Below are 17504 nucleotides of genomic sequence, written 5' to 3' on the forward strand. Positions count from 1 at the left end.
GGAGTTAGAAAAAATATTATCTACAGTATATGCTATGTGTAAGCAAAATATAAGAGATAAAAAGAAGAAAGTTTATTCATGTAATATGGGTCTCCAATACTCAACCCATATTAAAGTGAATATGTCAGCAGGTTTTTGCAATGGAATCTGAGAGCATCATGATGTATGGTGCAGAGACACTGATTCCAGTGATGTATGTTTTACTGGACTGCTTGGTGCAGTTTTGATAGAATTCCTGATTTCTCTGCTGTAGATCTAGCAGTTCTCTGAATGCTGAGTTCTGTACAACCCCGCCCACACCACTGATTGGCTTGCTGTGTGCACTCTACATTGTTAGCAAGCTGCCAATAAGTGGTGGGGGCGGGGTTACACAGATTAGCGGGACTGGCCTGCACGTGAGATCAAGTCCTGCACTGATAAAACACTGATTGTATTGAAACTAAAGCACACGGCCTAATACGTGACACATCCCTGCAATCAAGCTCTCTTCCCCTACATTATGCTGCTCCCAGATTAAATTGCAAAATCCTGTTGATAGATTCCCTTTAAGTTGTCGAGCACGCGGATTGCGTTTTTGGTTTACCTTTGCAGAATCCGAAACTTCAAGGCAAAGGTAGTAAACTCCAGCACTACAGCCAACTGCCAGCCCTGAGGAGACGATCCAGGCAGCCACATGGATACCCAATCGAGATAGCTTCTCACGCAAAGGAAGCTTTAATGCTTCCATTAATTTTTCTGCCAGAGTTTCCTAGAAGAAAGTAAAAAAATGTAATAAAAAAAATAAAAAATGAACAATAAAGCCAATGAATCGCAGTTTCACTGACTGATCTCATACGGAACATACAGTATTCTGTCAGCAGAAAAAAAATTAACATATTTTTCAAAAACATTATATCAGTATTGTTTTCTCTTTACCTATCTGAGAGCATGGAGAGAAACATGGTATCTATGCAAATATTTATAATACCCCCACCTGTTATTAACATGTATTATTATAACATGTATGCCCATTAGACACCAAGGCCTGGTTTCGCTGTTACCTCTGCTCTGCAACCCCTATGGCAATAATGTTGTCATATCTACAGTACAGACCAAAAGTTTGGACACACCTTCTCATTTAAAGATTTTTCTGTATTTTCATGACTATGAAAATTGTGCATTCACACTGAAGGCATCAAAACTATGAATTAACACATGTGGAATTATATACTTAACAAAAAAAGTGTGAAACAACTGAAAATATGTCATATTCTAGGTTCTTCAAAGTAGCCACCTTTTGCTTTGATGACTGCTTTGCACACTCTTGGCATTCTCTTGATGAGCTTCAAGAGGTAGTCACCGGAAATGGTCTTCCAACAATCTTGAAGGAGTTCCCAGAGATGCTTAGCACTTGTTGGCCCTTTTGCCTTCACTCTGCGGTCCAGCTCACCCCAAACCATCTCGATTGGGTTCAGGTCTGGTGACTGTGGAGGCCAGGTCATCTGGCGTAGCACCCCATCACTCTCCTTCTTGGTCAAATATCCCTTACACAGCCTGGAGGTGTGTTTGGGGTCATTGTCCTGTTGAAAGATAAATGATGGTCCAACTAAACGCAAACCGGATGGAATAGCATGCCACTGCAAGATGCTGTGGTAGCCATGCTGGTGCAGTATGCCTTCAATTTTGAATAAATCCCCAACAGTGTCACCAGCAAAGCACCCCCACACCATCACACCTCCTCCTCCATGCTTCACGGTGGGAACCAGGCATGTAGAGTCCATCCGTTCACCTTTTCTGCGTCGCACAAAGACACAGTGGTTGGAACCAAAGATCTCAAATTTGGACTCATCAGACCAAAGCACAGATTTCCACTGGTCTAATGTCCATTCCTTGTGTTCTTTAGCCCAAACAAGTCTCTTCTGCTTGTTGCCTGTCCTTAGCAGTGGTTTTCTAGCAGCTATTTTACCATGAAGGCCTGCTGCACAAAGTCTCCTCTTAACAGTTGTTGAAGTGATGTGTCTGCTGCTAGAACTCTGTCTGGCATTTACCTGGTCTCTAATCTGAGCTGCTGTTAACCTGCGATTTCTGAGGCTGGTGACTCGGATAAACTTATTCTTAGAAGCAGAGGTGACTCTTGGTCTTCCTTTCCTGGGGCGGTCCTCATGTGAGCCAGTTTCTTTGTATCGCTTGATGGTTTTTGCAACTGCACTTGGGGACACTTTCAAAGTTTGCCCAATTTTTCGGACTGACTGACCTTCATTTCTTAAAGTAATGATGGCCACTCGTTTTTCGTTACTTAGCTGCTTTTTTCTTGCCATAATACAAATTCTAACAATCTATTCAGTAGGACTATCAGCTGTGTATCCACCTGACTTCGGCACAACACAACTGATGGTCCCAACCCCATTTATAAGGCAAGAAATCCCACTTATTAAACCTGACAGGGCACACCTGTGAAGTGAAAACTATTTCCAGTGACTGCCTCTTGAAGCTCATCAAGAGAATGCCAAGAGTGTGCAAAGCAGTCATCAAGCAAAAGGCGGCTACTTTGAAGAACCTAGAATATAAGACATATTTTCAGTTGTTTCACACTTTTTTGTTAAGTATATAATTCCACATGTGTTAATTCATAGTTTTGATGCCTTCAGTGTGAATGTACAGTTTTCAAAGTTATGAAAATACAGAAAAATCTTTAAATGAGAAGGTGTGTCCAAACTTTTGGTCTGTACTGTATGTATAGACATAATGTTAGCTGATACATTTTGGTAGTATATAGAAGATCAAGTAATTCCTTAGGCAATGTTGTGTTCACTTTTGCTAAATTTTCAGCTCTTGGCTTCCTCCATAATCTACTTGCAACTTAAAGGGGATGTCCAGTTTATCGTTATTTGAACCCATATGTTCAGAACATGACTTTGCGGCACTTATTATTATATGAGTATTACAGGCTCTCCTCCTGTGCTAGTTAGTACAGCCTTCCTGCTGCTGATGGAGGAGCATGTGACGAGATCTGTCCATCAGCCTCCTGCAATTAAAAAACACAGCACAAAGTTGCATAACTTGAAGCTTATCGGCCCAATGCAAAATCTCCATCAGGAACCCTAAATATCATGGGTCTGTAATAGTATCGGTCTCTTATAAGGGCCAAGGAGAACATTTAAGCTCTTTAGGCTCTTGGTCCTTGGTGCAACTGCAACCCCTGCACCTACTGTAGTTATGCCCTTGACTGCACATGGAAAAGCTGTTGTTCAATTGAAGGAGGCGATTGAAGAGATCTGCTCACATGTTCCTTCATCAGCAGATATTTTGAGAATAGCAGAAGAGTTGTGCCATTTTTGCTAAGTTGTAAGAAGTTGTCTATAAACTCTTTAAGATCCTGAGGACTGATGTAAAACCTTTAAAGGGAACCGGTCACCTGATCTATGCTGCCCAAGCTGTGGGCAGCATGAATCAGAGCCTGGCAGCATGATTGCAGTCAGGCATATTTTTGATGATCCAGCCTTTCAGAGAAGATATAGAAAATATAGTTAGTAGATCCAGTTGAGGACCATAGCCAGAGATGAGATTGTTCCGGTTCTGTGTCCAGCCAGCTTGTCCCACCACTCCTTCAGGTGACTGACAGGTCTATTCTTTTTGTGTGCATAGGGAGAGACCCATACCATGAATCACCTGCATCAGTGCTGGGAAGAGACGGCCATGGGTGTGGCCGGCCTAGTCTCTAGGATCTGGATCTTCTTACTGTAGGGGCAGTTGATTCACGAGTCTCTCCCTATGTAGGCACAAGGGAAAACCATGTCAATCAACTGTAACAGTGTAGGGATTATCTGGGTGGGGATAGCTCTGGACTAGTTCCAACTATTGCTATGGTCCCCAGCCATGAATACAAACTATATCTTCTATTTAACGCTGAATTGTTTCAAAGAAACAAGAAAAAAGCAAGAAATAAGGCTGAAAATGAGAAATTCTGAGAAGGGAGGTGGGGAAGAAAAGCCAACAAAGCACACTAATTAGATATCTTGAATGTGGACAACTTTGTTACAGCTCAATCAGCCTACTGCTACCAGGTCCGGGCATCCTAGTTAGGTGCCATATTGTAAGACAGCTGAAAAAACAAACAAAAAAAGGAGTGCCAGCCGACGAGTACGGTAGGTCCATATGGGGAGTTGAATACTTCAACTGCCCTACTCCCCGTGTGGACCTACCATGCTCATCGGGTGGCGCTCCTTTTTTGTTTGTTTTTTAAGTTGTTTCAAAGAAAGATATTCCTGTCTGCAATCATACAACTAGGCTCTGATTTATGCAGCCCATAGTTTGGGGAGAGGTTCCCTTTAATGCCTCACAGCAACCATCACTTAATATTTATAGTGCTGTTGCCTTATTAACTAGCAGAAGAGGACCAGCAGGCAGAATGTCCTGAGCACCATTGCACCCCCCATTTAATTTGAAAAAAGACTTAAAGGGGTTTTACCATGAACAAAGTTAATTTTAATCAACATTTTAATCAATACATCTTGGAATAATAATAACTTCCACAATTGGATGTGTTTAAAAAAAATGTCCTGTGCTGAAATAATATTATAAATGTTCCCCTGCTGTGTCTGACCATGCAGGAACATGGGCTGATCATACCAAATCACCTGGGTGATGGAGGATGCAAAAGAGAATATACAGACAAGACAGCATGGGATCACAGCTGATTCTTCCTTAGAAGTATAACATTGCTTTCAACAGACAGTGAAATGCTTTACCTCACAAAAAGAATAATTTGCAATCCTGTGCTGTCCTGTCTGTATACTCTTTTGCATCCTCACCTAAACAGGAGATGTGGTATGATCAGACCATGTTCCTGCATGGTCAGACACGGCCATTACACAGTACACAGCAAGGACACATTTATGAGATTATCTCAGCACAGGAACATTTTTCCTTAACACATCCAATTGTGGAACTTATTATTATTTCAAGATCTATTAAGTAAAATGTACTTTGTTTATGGGACAACCCCTTTAATATAGATAACCTGTTTAATAAATTTCCATTGGCATGGCAGCAAGGCTCTTTTTACGCTGCATTTCTGCAGTGTGTTTGGGGGTTCTGTGTCAGTCCCTCTAAAATATGAATCAGGAGAAACCCCCGACTGTGCCATTGGCTGCCGTTATGTGAACGGAGTTCAAATGGACAATGCTGGTGCTTTTTCCTGAAAGTGTCTGTTTTTTTGCAGACAGGCACAGAGATGTAGTCCGCTACTTTTCTGAGCCAGTCTAAAATATCTGATGCTTTCAGAAAAAAAGCACAGTTATTTTGAGTTCCAATCCTATCATGGTGGCTGATGGCTCCATCAGTGGTTCATCTGAATCCCATTTTTATAAAATCCCTGAATGCACTACAGAAATGCAGTGTGAACAGGTTCCGATTTTTAACCAGACGTGACCAGAATTGACTGAATAGCATGCCAAGTGATAGCCGGTAAACCCACACTATGACCTCTGTGTTGTGAATCTACAAAGTCTAACTTTTTATTTCCTTGAAGTTAACTAACTCTAAGCTAACATTACCTTTACTTAAAACTACTTTTATTTTATATGGGAAGTTCCATTTTCTTGTCCTTGAAAAGTAATGACTGTTGTGAGAAACGATTCAGGACACTACTGGCTGTGCCCTCCCTGTGCTGCAGACCATTATTAAGAGTAAATGATTTATTGTGAACTACATTTGCCACTTTCAATGGACTTTTGTAAGGAAGAAACCAGTTTTTCTTGTTTATCATGGAAAGACTATACTAGCAGTGAATACTATGAGAGCAGCCAGTTCCGTATCTGACACCCATAAAGTCAATAGAATCCGGGACGTTTCGTACCTTTATTTGTGTGCTCAAATGTCTTCTCTTTAATTTCACAGCCTTCTCGTTAGTGATGCTAAAATCCCAACTGCACAGAAGTTTAGCAGCATTGCCCGAAAACGATGCAGGGTTGATGAAGTTATTTCGAAATGACTTTGCCATGCTAAGAACATATCAGAAAAGTGAAGTCAATGTAACCGAAAACTATTAGTGTACAATCAATGCAATGAAGGCAGCTTGATTAGCCAATGGTTCACTTTCAAGGAGAAGACTTACAGGGGGTGTCCAGGACTATTTTTTACCCGGCGCCGCTCCTGCCAGCTTTAGCTGCTCCATGTCAACAGAGCAATTCTTCTTCTCCTGGGCTGCTTTGTCGATAGGGCATGATTGACAGCATCATGCTGATTGACAGACAGTTTCCCACAGTTACTCAGCATGACTCCGGCTGTCAATCAGCATGACGTCGGCAGTCACGCCCCATCAACAGAGCAGAGCAGAAGAGAAGCAGCTACTCTGTCAACATGACGTCAGTGGAAGCCGCTGAATCAGGAGAGGTCTGTGACCGATCTGTGCCGGCAGAGATCGGAACAACAGGCAGGTAGTTAGCAACTACCTGTCTGTTGGTTCTTAGGCCCATAGTAAAAAAAAATAAAATTCTCCTGGATAAAGCCTTTAAGGGGAAAACCTTTAAATGGGTTCTCCCACTACAGTAAGTGATGGCAGGTTGCTACGGAATTCCATCATTTCCTAAACGATGATGACTATGACTCAAGTATCCCCGCGCAGCAGAGCTCTTGTCCATCACTTAAATGGAGCAGTGTTGTAGCTCCGGCACAGTGGGAAGTCGGGACTGAAAATAACCAATTATGAGCATCAAAACATTTTACTTCGTCAGTCCCCCCGGGGGTTTTCTGTCCGTTTATATAGCTGTACTAGGTGCAGCTATATCATTGGTGTAGCCGAACAGGTGCCCAAAAGGTAAGGGGGCCAGCTACCCCATCCAAAGCAGGTCGAATTGTGCATTATGATGAGTTATTGAACTGCAAAAAAGGCCATAAATTGTTCTTGCAAGGGTCTCACTTTTGTCTGGGTCCCTTCCTGATTTGTAGAGTATGCTATGAATATTTGGGCACAATTTTATAGAATAAAGACAGTATTCACACTAATATTCAGGTGCAAATCTTTAGCTTGGTGAGTATATTATTAAAAATAAAGTGCTAGATTTGATTTTCTCACATGATCTCACCTGTTAAAGAAGTATTTTGATAACAAGACATTGTCCAGGCCACAAGGTAGCTTCTAAATTGGAGGGGAAAAGATAGGGGGCAACCGCTGTAAGCCCCCACCGATCTCCAGATCACTTTATCTTTATTGAATGGAGGAGCAGTGCACACGACTGACCACTCATCTGGGCTAGTGCTCAGCCTTTTCTGGTAGTCCCGTACATAATGCACGCAGCAGCAATTAAGCATGAGCACTGTATTCAAACAGGGACAGAAGTGGCCAATTCTGCTGGTCAGTGGGGAAATTGGGTTCGGACCTCCACCGATCTAACAATTACCATTTTTCATGTCGATAGATTATAACTTTGTGTTATTTGTTAAAGCAATATCCCTATTACATGGATATTTATAATATTGTCTTGTTTTTAAACCTTAGAAGGTATAAGTTAACCTTTGCTCTTCTTTTATTACTTTTTAAACTTCCTGTATCGCAATAATTTCTATTATTGCTACCGTAAATGTTCAAATACACAAAACACCTGATTCTGCTTCTTAGCTGCACTTCCTCATACTTCTCTCTAAATCATCTCCTTAGGAATAATAATAATTAAAAAAGATACCGCTTTGCACTTTCTTTTTTTAACATGTCAATTATTAATTTAGCAAAAAAAAGCTTACAAAGTTATTTTTAAAGTGTTTTTCCCTTCTTCATAGATGGGTATGGTGGGATAAGGCTTGTAAAGACCAGCAACTTTCCTATTTACTTAATGTTTAAATCTGCCCCAGTTCTTCTGATATTCACAGTTGTATTCTTTATTGTTTAGTGAACGTTGACAAGGGGACTGGCCACCTCAGCTGTCTAGCAGTGGCGGAAATACATGTCCAGTGTTTACAAGCTCTTTCCTATTGAGCTTGTAACCACTGCTCTGAGGTTGGTGGGGATCGCTGGAGTGCTCTGTTAGCTCCAAATGCTGGAAAGCGTCAGTCCTACTGTGCTACTGATGCTGCAACGCTGCCTTATATAGTAGCATTGGGAGCACATAGTTCAGGCCAGTGACGTAACAATGCCTCTGACCCAAATTGTCAATCCAGCAAATGCGCCCTTTACTCATGCCTCACATTCAGTTTTGGACTGGGTTGGCAAAGGCCCACCAGTAACATTGATTCTTGGGGCTCACTGTTCAGCTACATGTAAAAATAACCTGACCCAAGTGCACAAATTTACTTTTCCATCTATGTAATATTAATTTGGCTAGCTTGTTTAATGAATGATTAGATGATACCTTTTCTGCAAATTGTGAACCAAGTGTAATAGCACTGCTCATCAGCACTCCTTCAGAGGGACGGCCTACCGGAGGATTCTCCTGTTCCCCTGTGGGCCAGTCCGAGCCTGCTCATATTGTGTAGGACCCCGTGTACCACCAAAATAGCTGTGATCCAGTGAGACATGGAGATCACAAGCCTTCTGAAGATGTCCTTTAAGTTGTGAGGCACGACATAAATAGATTGGACTTGTTTTTCCAGTACATCCCACAGATGCTTGATTGGATAAAAATCCAGGTAATTTGAAGGCCATCTTGATCTCTTTGTAATGTTCCTCCATCCATAATCTCAATTATTACCATAAAAGCAGGTGCAGAAGATGTCCTCCATCTGAGAAAAACAGCCCAATTATGCTAATCAGACTGCGATCAGACTCTGAACAGAGTTTGATCAGAGCGGAATCCGTTTTTCTCAGATGTGGAGAATTAAAAAGAAAAAAGAAGTTTCTCCATCTTCTCCATTTAGTCTGTTAGTGAAAAGCGAACCGCACCCCGATGTCATCCGAGTGCGGTCCGATGTTTTGCACAGACCCATAGACATGAATGGGTGAGTGCCATCCAGAGGCCATGCCATTCAGTCCATTCTATCACAGAAAAAAATCGGACATATGCATTGCCTCATTGAATAACATTGGTCCGAGTGCGATCCAATGATGTTTTGACGTATCGCATTCGGACCAAAACTACAGTCGTCTGCACAAACCCTAACCAAAATCTATTACTTGCCAGAAATTGTGATATTTTCTAACAACCACTGATCAAAAGAATCTGAAATTTCCATTATCTGATGTATATGGACAGCTTTAGGGTTAATCCACAGAGTGTCTGGAACCTAGTGTTTACAGTCTTCTAAGGACATCTTTGAATACATGGTGAGGGTAGTTATCTCGTTGACCTTGACATGCTTAGATATAGCTATACATACAGAGATAAGCATCACCTTATCACCAGGAATCACTTTTACAGCGATAAATTCTGCATATTTATAATATTATAGAATGATATATATAAGCTAAGCTCCATGTGCAGGTTATGTCATGTCCATCTGGAATGCATTATGCGTAATTGTGTCACCCCAGGCCTGGATGCCACAAATATTAAAGGCTGTGTCTGAGAGCAGGAGGGAGGTTCCCTGGTCAGGGACAATTAGCATACAGCACCTCCTGTCCCAGGCCAGTAGGGGGAGCTGGCTGCCCCTATAAAAGCTGGAACTGGGGGCAGGGTTAGAGAGAACTGGACGACCTAGCTCAGGACTGAGACTAGTCCCAGAGAAGGAGGGACAGTTCAGCTGTAGCCAAGGAGTCCGTGAGGCAGAGGAGAAGCTGCGAGCCAGGGACAGAGGTGACGAGAGCCGGTCCTGGCTGAGAGAACTACACTACCGGACATTGGGGTCCAAGGCTGTCAGGGTTGCAAGCCCAGCAGCAGAGAACCAACCCGCGAGGGATTTCAGGTCCCTTGGCCTAAGAAGCCTGGAGGCTCCGCCACACAGAGGGACCAGTACAGCACCGAGAAGCAAAAGGTACCTAAGGCCCGAGTCGCAAGCCATACAGGCGAAGTACATGGCCAGCTCAGGGACGTGGGCTATTACACCACGAAAAGGGGGATAGTCAGCAAGGGCAGAGAGAGAACGGTAGGCCTTCACACTCACCCTGACCAGTGGGGCTCGCCCGAATGCTCTCAGACACCAAGGCCCATTCCTGACCGGTACTCCTGTTGGGTCATTAGTAATACCTACAATAAAGACCCTGGACTGTTTGAAGCGGATTCTGAACTCTTATTTTTGCGGCCTGCACTATCACCCCCAGCATTCACATACGCTGCCCTGAGGCTACACTCTTCCCGTGGGGAGTTATCCTATCCCTGTGCTGCACACCAACACCAGCCCCAGCGGTCTGCCTTGCAGCGGCGGTCATCCCTGACCGCAATCCACGGGTGGCGTGGTCGGACATTCATAACTCTACAAACAGACTGCCACAGCATTTGGTCTGACCACCCTGAGCCACGGGATCGGGTTGCCACTACTACCCCCATCATCGCACTGAAGCCCGGTTCCGGGTGCCCCACGGCCCAGGGGGCGAGTCATAATACTATGTCTGCGGCTTCTATGCAATTCTGCACTGCCATGCAACTATGGTAGAGTTAAACGCCATAGGTGTAAGTGGAAATTACGTGCTACTGAACCATGACTGTAGGACATCATTTTCTTTGATGTTAATAAAGGTCATGCAAATTCTGCAGCTCACTTGTACATAAATCATGCTGTTATAAAGTCCTCACTGTTGTAAACTCCAATATACAAGAGTCACAATAATGTTTCTGTATGTAAAGTCTTCTATCTCCGAGTTTCGCTGGTCTAAATGGCTTCTATTGAATGTAGCGCCGGCGTCCCTGCCCTCTGCTAGGCAGGGACGCTGTTCCCCTCACCCCTCTGCTCCGAGCCCGGCGTCCTCCTCCCGCTCTGCTGGCAGCGCGCGCTGCTTCCCGGCCACTGTGCTTAGGGCGCGCGCGCGCACGCTCCCTCCCTCTTAAAGGGGCCGCGCGCGCCGTCCTAAGGAGTCCCCGGCCAATGGCCGGAGGACTTCACCATATATAAGGCACCTCCTCCAAAATGGAGGTGCCCGAGCAATGTTGTTGCACTGTTCACTACTCTGCTTCAGCCCTCAGGTCCCGTTGCCAGTTACCTGCCAGTTACCTGCCAGAATCCTGCCAGTTTGCTGTCTGTTTCCTGCCTGACATTCCTCCTACCTGCTTGCTAGCCTGAGTTCCGACGGTCTGCCTTCCTACTCCTGTCAGTCTGTCTATGGACCAGCTTGCCCGCTCACCTGGGAGCGCACATCTGCTACCTGCCTGCTAGCCTACCTGGAGGCTCCGCCGTCACGTGCTGTGACCACCTGCCATTCCAGAGACTCCTGCCCGCTCACCTGGGAGCGCACACCTGCTACATGCCTGCTAGCCTACCTGGAGGCTCCGCCGTCACGTGCTGTGACCACCTGCCATTCCAGAGACTCCTGCCCGCTCACCTGGGAGCGCACACCTGTTACCTGCCTGCTAGCCTACCTGGAGGCTCCGCCGTCACGTGCTGTGACCACCTGCCATTCCAGAGACTCTCGCTTGCTCACCTGGGAGCACACATCTACCATCTGCCCGCTAGCCTACCTGGAGGCTCTGCCATCACAGGTCGTACCTACCCTTTACCCAGAGTCTGCCCCGGTCACTTGCCGTGACCTCCTGCCCGTTCATCCAGAGACTGCCCCGGTCACTTGCCGTGACCTCCTGCCCGTTCATCCAGAGACTGCCCCGGTCACTTGCCGTGACCTCCAGCCCGTTCACTCAGAGACTGTCCCGGTCACCTGCTGTGACTGCCTGCCCGTCTTCCCTGGTCGCCACCCGCTCCCTTACAAGGACCACCCCTTTGTATAGTAGCTCAGAGGTTCCGCCTCCCAGACCCGTTACAGTTTGCTCGGGCCATGGAACCCGGTGGCACCCAAGCTCCCTCACTCTCGGACCTGTGTCATGAACTGTCCCGTCAGAGGTCCCAACAGGAGTCCATCCTGGGTCACCTGCGGAATGTCAATTCTCACCTGGACACTCTGACTGCTCCACCAGCAACCACCGCCAGTGCCATGACTCGCAATCCGGCAGCTCCGCTGCCCACCAATACTATGGTATCCTACCCCGGACCCCGGCTTTCTGCACCTCCTCGCTTCGGAGGCGACTCTGCTCAGGCTCGGGGCTTTATAAACCAGTGCACCCTGCACTTTGAACTCCTGTCCCACCAGTTTAACTCCGACCGGGCCAAAATTGCCTTCATCATGTCCCATCTCACCGGGGAGGCCCTGGCCTGGCTAAATCCTCTATGGGAGAGAGGAGACCCCCTGGTGTCCGACTTGCCTGCCTTTCTCACGGCTTTCCGGAAAGTCTTCGACGAACCTGGACGGAAGACCTCATCCGCATCATCTCTGCTACGCCTCCATCAGGGAAGTCTCACCGTGGGCCAATATGCCATACGGTTCCGTACCCTTGCCTCGGAGCTGGCCTGGGATAACGACGCTCTGGTATCTGTCTTCTGGGAGGGTCTGTCCGGCCGTATTAAAGATGAACTCGCCGGTCGAGACATTCCTACCACTCTCGATGACCTAATAACTCTTGCCACCCGGATTGACCTATGGTTCCAGGAGCGTGCCAAAGAAGTCACCCGTGAGAGGAGGTTTCCACGTCTAGCTCCTACTTTTCAGAAACCCGTCACTCCCTCCGTTTCTCCCTCAGGTACACTCTCCTGAGCCTATGCAGGTCGACCAAACCAAGATGGTCAAAACCCGTCAGGACTTACGCCGTGCCGAGGGGAGCTGCTTCTACTGTGGCAGTAAGGAGCACCGGATCCGTACCTGCCCGGAGAGGTCGGGAAACGCCTGTGTCTAGGTTCGCTCAGAGAGGTCGACCTAGACAAGAATAAATCCTCTCCATCTCTGCTGCTGTCAGTCTCAATTATCTGCGGGGAGAATCGTTATATCTGGTAGAAAAATACCGCATTCCCACCAAACCTCTGGCTATACCATTATCTGTCGCTTCTGTGGATGGGGGCCTCTTACCACGTCCCATCCAACTCATCACCGAATCCATAACTCTGCAGGTGGGAATGCTGCATTCTGAGAGCATCTCTTTTCATGTTCTGCCTGGACTCTCTCACGCCCTCTTACTAGGTCTACCTTGGCTCCAGAGACATGCACCCGTGCTTGACTGGCAGACCGGAGAAGTCCTTCGCTGGGGACAGGACTGTCATAAGACTTGTTTGGTTCCTGTTCATCCCGCCCGTCCTTCTCCTACCCCAACTAATCTACCTGGACTTCCGATTCCCTATTGGTCATTTGCTGATGTCTTTAATAAAAAGGAGGCAGAGACATTACCCCCTCATAGACCATACGACTGTCCTATCGACCTGTTACCCGGTACTACGCCTCCCCGTGGGCGTACTTACCCATTGTCCGCTGCTGAGACCCGGTCGATGTCCGAATATATTGAGGAGAATTTGGCCAGGGGATTCATCCGGAAATCTACCTCCCCGGCGGGAGCAGGCTTCTTTTTCGTAAAAAAGAAGGACGGCTCTCTCCGTCCCTGTATAGACTATAGAGGCCTTAACCAGATCACGGTGAAGAATAAGTACCCCCTTCCGCTCATTCCAGAATTATTTGATCGTCTGAGGGGGGCTAGAATCTTCACCAAACTGGACCTCCATGGGGCGTACAACCTGGTCCGTATCCGTCAAGGGGATGAATGGAAGACTGCATTCAACACCCGGGACGGCCACTATGAATATCTGGTAATGCCCTTTGGTCTCTGTAACGCTCCTGCCGTCTTTCAAGAGTTGGTCAATGACATCTTCCGGGACCTTCTCTACTCCTGCGTAGTGGTGTACCTGGACGACATCTTGGTCTTCTCTCCGGATCTCCAGACTCACCGGAGAGACGTTCGTCAGGTCCTGCTCAGGCTCAGGCAGAATCACCTCTTCGCTAAATATGAGAAGTGCCTCTTTGAGCAGACCTCGCTTCCGTTTTTGGGCTACATTATTTCTCAGACCGGCCTACGAATGGATCCAGAGAAACTGTCTGCCATCGAGAAATGGCCCCGACCGGAGGGGTTGAAGGCCATTCAGCGGTTCCTGGGCTTCGCCAACTACCACCGCCTCTTCATACCGCACTTCTCTTCCCGGACTGCCCCAATTTCCGCGCTCACCCGTAAGGGCACTAATCCCAGAGACTGGCCGCCCGAAGCAGAGGAGGCCTTTCTTTCCTTAAAACAGGCCTTCTCTTCCGCCCCGGTGCTGCATCGCCCAGATGGCAACAAGCAGTTCTTCCTGGAGGTTGACGCCTCCTCCTCTGGAGCCGGCGCGGTACTTACCCAAAAATCATCTTCCGGGAGAATGGTAACTTGTGGCTTCTTCTCCAAACTCTTCTCCTCTTCTGAGCGCAACTATTCCATAGGAGATCGAGAGTTATTGGCCATCAAGCTGGCATTGGAGGAGTGGCGTTACCTGCTCGAAGGGGCTCTTCACCCGGTAATAATTTACACTGACCACAAGAACTTGGCTTACCTCCAGCATGCCCAGAGACTTAACCCGCGCCAAGCTCGGTGGTCCTTGTTTTTTGCTCGCTTTGGTTTTATTCTTCATTTTCGCCCGGCTGACAAAAACATCAAGGCGGACGCCTTGTCCCGATCCTTTCTGGTGTCTGATCTCGAGGAAGAACCGAAACACATCATCGATCCCGCCAGAGTAATGCAGGTGGCTCCCGTGAGTCTAAATCGTCTCCCTCCCGGTAAGACGTTCGTATCAGTACCTGATCGGGAGAAGATCCTACACTGGGGTCACTCGTCTAAACTAGCTGGCCACGCCGGTCAGAAAAAGACCCTCCAGCTTATTACCCGGCACTACTGGTGGCCTACCCTGCACAAGGACGTAATGGACTTTGTTTCTGCCTGTGTGTCCTGCGCCCGCAACAAGGTTCCGAGACATCTGCCAGCCGGTCGCCTCCTTCCGCTCCCAGTACCTGCTGCCCCCTGGCAGCATATAGCAATGGACTTTATAACTGATCTCCCCGTCTCTGCCAGTTGTAGGGTCATTTGGGTGGTCGCTGACCACTTTTCCAAGATGGCTCATTTCATTCCCCTGCCAGGCCTCCCGTCTGCACCCGAGCTGGCTAAAGACTTTATCCGCCACATCTTCCGTCTTCATGACCTGCCCCTCCACATCGTGTCGGATCGTGGGGTACAGTTCACCTCACGCTTCTGGAGAGCCACTTGTAAACTGCTAGACGTCACCCTGGACTTCTCCTCCGCTTACCACCCACAGTCTAATGGTCAAGTGGAGCGGATCAATCAGAACCTGACCAGTTACCTCCGGCACTTCGTTAATGCCCACCATTCAGACTGGGTGGATCTCCTGCCATGGGCCGAATTTTCTTACAACAATCACGAGAGCGAATCTTCCTCCAAATCCCCGTTTTTTGTTGTCTTCGGTCAGCACCCTCGGATCCCATTTCCCGTCTCCACCTCGGTGGACAATCTGGCTGCGGAATCTCTTGTTAACAAATTTTCCTCCATATGGGAGAGTACCCGGTCCGCACTCCTTCTGTCATCCGAGCGTATGAAAAGACATGCTGACAAAAAACGTCTGGATCCTCCTCAATTCCGTCCAGGGGATAAGGTCTGGCTCTCGTCCAAGTATGTCCGGCTCAAGATTCCTTCCTATAAGTTAGAGCCTCGGATCATCGGTCCTCTGGAGGTCATCAGTCAGATCAACCCGGTGGCTTATAAATTGAAACTCCCGGCCAACTTGCGGATCCCTAACTCCTTCCATGTATCTCTCCTCAAACCTGTGGTACTTAACTCTTTTTCCAAGTCTACAGGTACGCCTCCTGCTCCGGTTTCCGCTGAAAACGAATTTGAGGTAGAGAACATTCTGGCCACCAAAAGGGTAAGAGGGAAGACCTTTTTTCTAGTAGATTGGAAGGGGTTTGGTCCTGAAGAGAGAACGTGGGAGCCCCGGGAGAACATCCATGCCCCTCTCATCCTAGCTAAATTTCTCTCTGGCCTAAAAAAGGGGGGGGGGCTAAAGGGGGGGGTACTGTAGCGCCGGCGTCCCTGCCCTCTGCTAGGCAGGGACGCTGTTCCCCTCACCCCTCTGTTCCGAGCCCGGCGTCCTCCTCCCGCTCTGCTGGCAGCGCGCGCTGCTTCCCGGCCACTGTGCTTAGGGCGCGCGCGCGCGCGCGCTCCCTCCCTCTTAAAGGGGCCGCGCGCGCCGTCCTAAGGAGTCCCCGGCCAATGGCCGGAGGACTTCACCATATATAAGGCACCTCCTCCAAAATGGAGGTGCCCGAGCAATGTTGTTGCACTGTTCACTACTCTGCTTCAGCCCTCAGGTCCCGTTGCCAGTTACCTGCCAGTTACCTGCCAGAATCCTGCCAGTTTGCTGTCTGTTTCCTGCCTGACATTCCTCCTACCTGCTTGCTAGCCTGAGTTCCGACGGTCTGCCTTCCTACTCCTGTCAGTCTGTCTATGGACCAGCTTGCCCGCTCACCTGGGAGAGCACATCTGCTACCTGCCTGCTAGCCTACCTGGAGGCTCCGCCGTCACGTGCTGTGACCACATGCCATTCCAGAGACTCCTGCCCGCTCACCTGGGAGCGCACACCTGCTACATGCCTGCTAGCCTACCTGGAGGCTCCGCCGTCACGTGCTGTGACCACCTGCCATTCCAGAGACTCCTGCCCGCTCACCTGGGAGCGCACACCTGTTACCTGCCTGCTAGCCTACCTGGAGGCTCCGCCGTCACGTGCTGTGACCACCTGCCATTCCAGAGACTCCTGCCCGCTCACCTGGGAGCGCACACCTGTTACCTGCCTGCTAGCCTACCTGGAGGCTCCGCCGTCACGTGCTGTGACCACCTGCCATTCCAGAGACTCTCGCTTGCTCACCTGGGAGCACACATCTACCATCTGCCCGCTAGCCTACCTGGAGGCTCTGCCATCACAGGTCGTACCTACCCTTTACCCAGAGACTGCCCCGGTCACTTGCCGTGACCTCCTGCCCGTTCATCCAGAGACTGCCCCGGTCACTTGCCGTGACCTCCTGCCCGTTCATCCAGAGACTGCCCCGGTCACTTGCCGTGACCTCCAGCCCGTTCACTCAGAGACTGTCCCGGTCACCTGCTGTGACTGCCTGCCCGTCTTCCCTGGTCGCCACCCGCTCCCTTACAAGGACCGCCCCCTTGTATAGTAGCTCAGAGGTTCCGCCTCCCAGACCCGTTACATTGAAGTCAATAAGGAAGAAGTCATATTCAAGACAAGCATAAGTACTAGGCTCTTCTATACGGCCATATTATGGAGCACAAAACTGAGCTGTAATAGATCACATATAGAGACGCTGGGGCTTATTGTACCTCTGCATGCTGCAGCTTTATTGTTGGCTGCATTACAGAACTAATTTCCTGTAGAGGCGTTGATAAGTCTGGTACCGTGGTATTCCATGTGCATAAGCCAAGTCCATTGTGAGTCAGTACCAAAACCTACATTGAAGAGTTGCAGTCACCCTTCTCTTGCCTGTTCTCAGGCTCAGACTGGCCCACGGGTGAGCCGGTGAATTCTCCGTT

The 17504-nt window shown here is 48.1% G+C and overlaps 1 protein-coding gene across 1 annotated transcript in view; it reads right to left on the reverse strand.

Annotated features, from left to right (window-relative positions):
• Positions 1-17504, reverse strand: part of TMC5 (transmembrane channel like 5) — a 119471-nt gene that overhangs the window by 15816 nt on the left and 86151 nt on the right. The window contains exons 10-11 of the mRNA XM_073647630.1: positions 5837-5981; positions 584-748 (exon numbers count right to left, since the gene is read on the reverse strand). Of these exons, the coding sequence (XP_073503731.1) occupies positions 584-748; positions 5837-5981 (310 nt within the window). The remainder of the gene's footprint in view (positions 1-583; positions 749-5836; positions 5982-17504) is intronic.

Source organism: Phyllobates terribilis, unplaced genomic scaffold (genome assembly GCF_046119375.1).
Source record: "Phyllobates terribilis strain yellow unplaced genomic scaffold, ASM4611937v1 Scaffold_9__5_contigs__length_417890890, whole genome shotgun sequence".
NCBI classification, from domain to species: domain Eukaryota; kingdom Metazoa; phylum Chordata; class Amphibia; order Anura; family Dendrobatidae; genus Phyllobates; species Phyllobates terribilis.